This window comes from Chiloscyllium plagiosum, chromosome 13 (assembly GCF_004010195.1).
Source record: "Chiloscyllium plagiosum isolate BGI_BamShark_2017 chromosome 13, ASM401019v2, whole genome shotgun sequence".
Lineage (NCBI taxonomy): Eukaryota > Metazoa > Chordata > Chondrichthyes > Orectolobiformes > Hemiscylliidae > Chiloscyllium > Chiloscyllium plagiosum.
In genome coordinates, this window is record NC_057722.1 from 62,312,245 (window position 1) to 62,319,896 (window position 7,652).

Consider the following 7,652-nt stretch of genomic DNA (forward strand, 5'->3'; position numbering starts at 1 on the left):
TCTAACCTTGCTAACCAGTCTCCCATGCGGAACCTTGTCAAACGCCTTACTGAAGTCCATATAGATCACATCTACTGCTCTGCCCTCATCAATCTTCTTTGTTACTTCTTCAAAAAATTCAATCAAGTTTGTGAGACATGATTTCCCATGCACAAAGCCACATTGACTGTCCCTAATCAGTCCTTGCCTTTCCAAATACATGTACATCCTGTCTCTCAGGATTCCCTCCAACAACTTGCCCACCACTGAGGTCAGGCCCACCGGCCTATAGTTCCCTGGCTTGTCTTTACTGCCCTTCTTAAACAGTGGCACCGCGTTTGCCAACATCCAGTCTTCCGGCACCTCACTTGTGACTATCGATGATACAAATATCTCAGCATTAGGCCCAGAAATCACTTCTCTAGCTTCCCACAGAGTTCTCAGGTACACCTGATCAGGTCCTGGGGGATTTATCCACCTTTAACCGTTTCAAGACATCCAGCACTTCCTCCTCTGTAATCTGGACATTTTGCAAGATGTCACCATCTATTTCTCTACAGTCTAGATCTTCCCTATCCTTTTCCACAGTAAATACTGATGCAAAATATTCATTTAGTAGCTCCCCCATTTTCTGTGGCTCCAAACAAAGGCCGCCTTGCTGATCTTTGAGGGGCCCTATTCTCTCCCTAGTTACCCTTTTGTCCTCAATATATTTGTAAAAACCCTTTGGGTTCTCCAAGAACCTTAAGGTCAGTGAGTATGAGAAAGAGGCAGAAAGTAGACTTGAACTTAGAAGTGCTGATTTTTAGCTGTCCGACAATAAAGCCAGCTGAACCACATGGGTTTTGTGTATGGGTTAGAAAGTTAAGACGCAAGATGATATCTCCGCGCTGTTGGATCTCAGACCAAGTTCTGTGAGCTATTAGGCAGTTGGATGTTGCAGTCAAAGCTCAGGGTAAAACCTGGAAGTTGTGACTACAATGAACATGGTACTGCAAGTAGTTCAGTACCTCTGAGAGTGGGGATTGAAAAACCACATGACGTGTTTATTTGATGCAGATGAGAAGGGTTAGAATTCAGGGAATATCACAGGGAAAGAAGAGATGGACACCGCAGGGGATAGAGTGCCTTATTTCTCCTTCCAATTCCATTTTGATTTAGTACACACCCCTCTCCTGAACTGCCTCACTTTTTTTTCGATGTCAGCATTGTGTTTAAAAGGCTTTGCTTGTTAAGGTGCAATTGGCCACACTGGTGTTTTCCTGGTGGTGGAAATAAAACAGGGAAAGATCCAGTATATTGAAGATAGCTGGGAGTTGTGCATATGAGAAAGCATCGGAGTGCAGTTTTTGATGTAGAGTGGAGTCCTAGGAAAAGAATGTGATTGACCAGAAAAGGAGCAGTTGGTGAAAGTCAGTCTGTGACAGAGTGGATCATCGGAGGGAGTTTCAAGACCAGGTGAGTAGAAGTGATTAATTATAGTTCCTTGTGATGTTTAATGAGACTTAATTACCTACTGTGGCATTAGTATCTGATAGGAGTGGCTGAAAAATCCTTGGGATCTGTTTGATTGCATTTGCTAGTTGATGTGCGCTGTGGCGTGTTCGGTCAGAATATATTACCCATGTTTACGACCAAGTTAATTCTGGATATTAGAAATAAGTTGTACATTTATTGTTGATTGTTTTACTGTTTCAATATTTCATGGTAAAGTACTGATGTTTGGTTAAAGTCTCCTTTTAGTAAGTCTGCTGAATCTAATATTTTGTCCACTTTAAGATTAAAGGTTATTGGCCCCTAACCAGTTGTAACAAATTTTGATTTTATCCAGGACCATAATGTAAAATTGAAGATCTGGTTTGGGATCATAATAATTTTGAAAAGTTTAATGCATACTTGACGCATAGCCTCAACATTATCTGAATTGGTGAGAGAGGAGCGGAGTGCAGGGTGCAGTCACTGTACATCAGACACAATTGCACAATGTTGCACTTTTTGGGAGTTCTGTTTCAAATGGTTTGCTGTTCCTCATTCACTCCATAAAGTGATTGTCCTTTATATGTTTGCGACATGTCACCTTGATTGTGACATTCAATAAAAGTCAAGCCATCCACATATTTATAAGGACAGGCATGACTTATGATGGCTGAAAATATAAAATTTTATTCCTTGGTGACCTCAGTGAGAAGTGCTGTCATATTCATACTGAACATTGTTGTCAATTGTCAAGAAAGTTCAATATCCAGTTGACCATTACCTTACTAGGGGAACACAATTGTTTCCCCTGAGTAGGTTTCCCTCCAGTCTCACTTCTTTAGCTGTGGATGCAAGGGGAAATATGGCACCTGCGATCATTCAGACTTCACGATGACATCAAATTTGAGGAATAATCAATACCGAGGAGCACTGTGGGAAATGACAGGAAGATATATATTGTCTTGCAAATAATTAACAAATGAAGACCAATCAAGTAAATGTGAGGGAAGGTAGTGGCTGAGTGGTAATGGCACTGACATAGTAACCCAGAACCCTGGGTGTTTATTCGGGGACATGGGTTTGAAACCCACCAAGGCAGATGATGCAATTGAAATCAGTCAAAATAAATCTGGAAACAAAAGCTGGCCTGAAACCCACCATTTCATCCCTATTGATTGTGGTAAGACCACATTTGTTCATGATGTCCTTTCGAGAAGGAAATCTGCCACCCTTGCCTGGTCTGACTACATGTGACTCCAGATGACTGCAATGTGGTTGGGTCTTAAGTGCCATCTGGGGAAATAGAGAAGGACGGTAATCACCGGCATAGCCACTGACTCCCACATCCCATGAACAAATAACAAACAAATGAATAAATTTTGGTAGGATAAACAGGGAAGTGACTTCTTACTTGAGAGGTTTGAGTCCAGGTGGAAGAGGAAGAAAGATTTTGAGTACAAATACATCTGTCGTCAAAATCTGTACCACAGATAACAAGGTTATTAAAAACAAGCCAAGCTTTAGGTTTTATTTCTAAAGGGACATATTTAAAACCAATGTTGACTACAGAAAGCTACAGAACAAGAGGTTTGAGAATTATGAATCACAGAAAAGTTAGCATTCAAGTTCAGCAAGTAATAGGGAAGGTAAGTGGAATGTCCCTTTATTACAATGGGAACAGTGTATAAAAGTAGGTAGGTATTGCTAAAACTGTACAAGCCATTAGTCAGAACACAGCTAGAAGAATGTGAACAGTTTTGAGCCCTTATCTAAGGAACTGGCATTGTACAGTCCAGAGAAGGTTCCCATGGCTGATACCAGGTATGAGAAAGTGAGAACTGCAGATACTGGAGATCAGAGTCAAGAGTGTGGTACTGGAAAAGCACAGCAGGCCAGCCAGCACTGGAAAAGAACAGCAGGCCAGGCAGCAGATTCCTCTGCTCCTTGGATGCTGCCTGACCTGCTGTGCTTTTCTCTCTCGACTCTGATACCAGGTATAGAGCGTCTCTGTTATCAGGAGAGGCTGAGTTGATTGGGCCTGTCCTGTTTGGAATGTAGAAGAATGAGAGGTAACCATATTAAAACATACAAGGGCTTGACAAGATAGAAGCAGAAAGGTTGTTTCCCTTGCAGGACAGTCTAAGACCAGTTGGCATAACCCCAGAATAAATGGTTCAACACTTAAGACACAGATCAGGAGGATTTTCTGCTCTCAGTGTTCTGAGTCTGTGGAATTCTGTACCATAGAGGGATATTGAAGCTGGGTCATTAAGTATACTTCAGACTGAGATAGACAGATTTTTACTCAGTTAGGAAATGGAGGGTTATGGGGAAAGGCAGGAGAGTAGAATTGAGGATTGTCAGATCAGCAATGATCCCATTGGATAGCAGAACAGATTCAATGAGCTGAATGGCCCACTTCTGCTGCAATGTCTTATGATCTTATAGTCTTACGGAATGTCTGTTACTTAGTGTAAGGTGAAGTTCTAGTCGCCACACTATGGGAGAAATGGATATATAGAGGTACTGGAGAGGGTGTAGGGGAGATTTATAATTGTGATACCAGAAATTTGCGGATGTATATATAAGGAAAGAACTGTCATAATGGTTCTCTGTTCCCTCTTGAAAAGAAATAATCTGGCTCGAGGTGTTTGAAATGCTTACAGTTCCTGATGGAGTGAATGCAGAGAGAATGTTTCCTGTTGTGGGAAAAATCATAACTAGAAGTCCTTAATGTAAGATAATTCCCAAAGGCTTCAATGAGGAATTCAGAAGAAAATAGGGACTTTGAAGCCACAGGGATAGGGTGAAGCCAACAGTTAAGGGAAAACAAGATATGTACATTAGAGAGAAAGGAATAATAGATTGTGATGAAGCAAGGTGGGAAAAGACAGCAGTACAGTACAATGATAAATGTTAACAAAAAAATGACCAAACTCAGAATTATTTTTGAATGTTATAAAGCTAATGAGAAAATTGTACGTGATGGAAATACAAACCAGTATCAGTGAAATGACACATTTGTTTTTTTATATCTTTTTAGGGGTCTCAACATAATCTAGCTTCTCCCTTTATAGCTAGTGATAGATTTCCAATGCCTTTAATCTAACAGGATTTGATATTTTAAGTTCTCCAATGAAATGTAACATTTAAATTGTGTCCTTTGTATAGATTTACAATGGTATTCGCAGAATTGTAAAGAGTTGCAGGAAGACTCAATCAGTGGGTAAGTGTCTTCAGTGTTCTCTTTATCTCACATCAGTTTAAAGCGTGAGTAGCAGGCTACATGATATTATGAGGAGAAAGTGAGGTCTGCAGATGCTGGAGATCAGAGCTGAAAATGTGTTGCTGGAAAAGCGCAGCAGGTCAGGCAGCATCTAGGGAACAGGAGAATCGACGTTTCAGGCATAAGCCCTTCTTTGAAGAAGGGCTTATGCCCGAAACGTCGATTCTCCTGTTCCCTAGATGCTGCCTGACCTGCTGCGCTTTTCCAGCAACACATTTTCAGTACATGATATTATGCATTGATGACTGACTCTCACAAAAAAAAGTAGTTTGTGCAATACTTAGTATGGAACATTGAACAGGATTGTTGAGAAGTAATGAGCTTTGGTTTAAGGGAGTTGACAAATTTGCTCTAGATATCATTCTTCACATTCAACCACTGTATATTACATATACATACATGTACACACATGTGTATGCACATAGACACATGTACACACAGACATACAAAACAATAGCACTTACATGCTACAAATACCCTACAAATATGTAGACATTTCAGCTGCATACACACACATTACAAACATGCATAAACGCATTATAGACACATACAATGTAGGATTTAATTTGTCTTTACTTTTCATGCCATTGGTATTCAAAGGACACACTTCAGCATTTCTGCCACCACCATGATGCCAATGCCAAACACATCTTTTCCTTCCCTCTCCCAGCATCATGCTCAAGGGACCATTCCCTCTATAACACCTGGATCCAATCCTAGGTCACTCAGTTGTCACGAGAGGCTGGACAGGGCCCCACTCTGCACAAAGTCCGACTGACTCGGAAACTTCCTTCCTCTGATCTCCTAACATTGGTGTATCAGAAAGATTAGCAACTTATTTTGCTGGGTACATCTTCCTTGGCCATCAAATCCTGGAGTGGGACTTTCAACCTGTAACTTCTGTTTCAGAGGCAGGTATGCACTATATAAAAAGAACTTCTCCCTGACTGTCTAGAGGCTTCAAACCTGGATGATGAATGGATGGTTGGAAAGAGTTGAGAATACCAATCTAATTATTTAGTATGGAGGTCCTTCTGTTTGCCAGACATAGCTCAGTAGATAGTGCATTTGGTTCCCACTCACAATGTTGTGGGTTCAAGCCCATGTTTGAACACACAATCCACTCTGGTTCAGTGTTAAAGCTGCCATCTTTTTGATCAGTTTTTAAAGTGATTTTTTTTTTTAATCTGTCCTCCTGCCTGGAGGTGAAATATTCCATCACAATATTTTGAAGAGGGGCAAGGTTTCCTGGGTAAATACTTGTCTCAAAATAAATTACAGTAAAAGAAAAATAATCTGTCATTTACCATTGTGGGATCTTGCTGTGTGCAAACTGGCTGATGAATTTCCAACTTCAGTGACTGCTATTGATTTACTATTAAGCTCTCTGAGACATCCTGAGGTGGTGAAAGCTACCTTAAAAATACATCTCTTTCTTTTTAAATAAATGAAACATAACAGGTTCTTGCACTCACAGTCAAAGTATTCAACTACATAAAACGCACTGCAAGAAAGGATTACTAAACAAACACACTGAGGCACATAAAAAAAAGGATATGGGCAGGAAGTAGGAATGATGGAACAGGCTCAAAGAGCTGAATGGCTCAATGATCCAATAATATATGATTTGATGTCTCCAGGGCAGCAGATGACTAAAAATGTGGTCAGAAGTATATAAAGACCAGAGGGGAAAGAGATAACCTTCCTTAAATTATTTCTTAGGATATGGATGTCATTGGATAGACCAACATTTATTGTCCACCCTTAATGAAGAGTTAGCCATATTGCTGTGTGTCTGGAATCACATGTAGCCAGACCAGATAAGGATAGCAGATTTCCTTCCCTAATGGCCATTAGTGAACCAGATGGTTTTTTTACAACAGGGGTTACATTCGACATTCGCATTTAAACTATTTTTTGTTTCAGGATTTTATTGAATTCAATCTTCACGATCTGCAATGGTAGGATTTGAATCCATGTCCCAGAAGTAGTGGCCTGGGGCTCTGGGTTATTAGTCCAGTGGCATTACAACTGCCTCTTCATACCTAGAGAGGATGAGAGCTGTAAAAGGGGAATTCCATAGCTTAGAACTTTGGCAACAAAATATGTCGGAGTGATGAAGATTAGGGATGGCTAAGAGACCAAAATTGGAGGAGTTGAGGGATCACAGAGGGTTGGAAGTTTACAGATAGAGGGGGCCAAGGCCTTGGAGGGATTTCAGAAGACCTTTAAAATTCGCAAGTTGCTAGACTGGATGCCAAAATGAATCACAGCCAATAACAACCTTCTATTTTTCTCTATGTTCCCCAGAATGTGAGTCAAGTGCTCCACAAGGCTTTTTGCTGTTCCGCCTTCTGGCTGCATTGAAGAGGAAGCTGGGAAGTATGCTGGGAGCTGTCTTCAGCCTACGGTTCAATAGGAAGGCACACCGAAGGGTACACTACTCACTGGAGCGGATGGTACCGAGAGCTAAGAAGCGACTGAAGCACAGGAGGTCCAGCAGGCATTACAAGAGGCACCGGATTCAGTACTTGCACTCAGCCAGTGGTGAGATCCTGTGTTACATCCCACACAAAATGGTAGCCTACCCATACGCTGCTGAGATCTCAACAGGTGTCCACAAGTATGGGGACTTCAACCTCATAGACCTGTGGAACTCCAGCTATTGCAGGTCTGGCTATAAGTGTGTGCGGTCAGTAAGAGATAAAGGCTTGAGGCGATCAGTTAACATAGCCAACTTCGAAAATAGACTCGAAATGAGACCCAGACTGCTGTCTTCAAATTACAGCTACAAAAGAATCCATTTCACCGAAAGCAATGATATTAGAACCCCACCCCCCGCTTGCTACCAGCAAAATAAAACCTGGGGTGTTGGAGGGGATGGGCAACCAGAGTGGCGAAGGTAAACAGA

The 7,652-nt window shown here is 41.3% G+C and overlaps 1 protein-coding gene across 1 annotated transcript in view; it reads left to right on the forward strand.

Moving 5' to 3' along the window:
• Positions 1 to 7,652, forward strand: part of LOC122556340 — a 16,239-nt gene extending 8,587 nt beyond the window's left edge. Inside the window, exons 2-3 of the mRNA XM_043702972.1 lie at positions 4,627 to 4,681; positions 7,052 to 7,652. Of these exons, the coding sequence (XP_043558907.1) occupies positions 4,627 to 4,681; positions 7,052 to 7,647 (651 nt within the window). The 3' untranslated portion in view covers positions 7,648 to 7,652. The remainder of the gene's footprint in view (positions 1 to 4,626; positions 4,682 to 7,051) is intronic.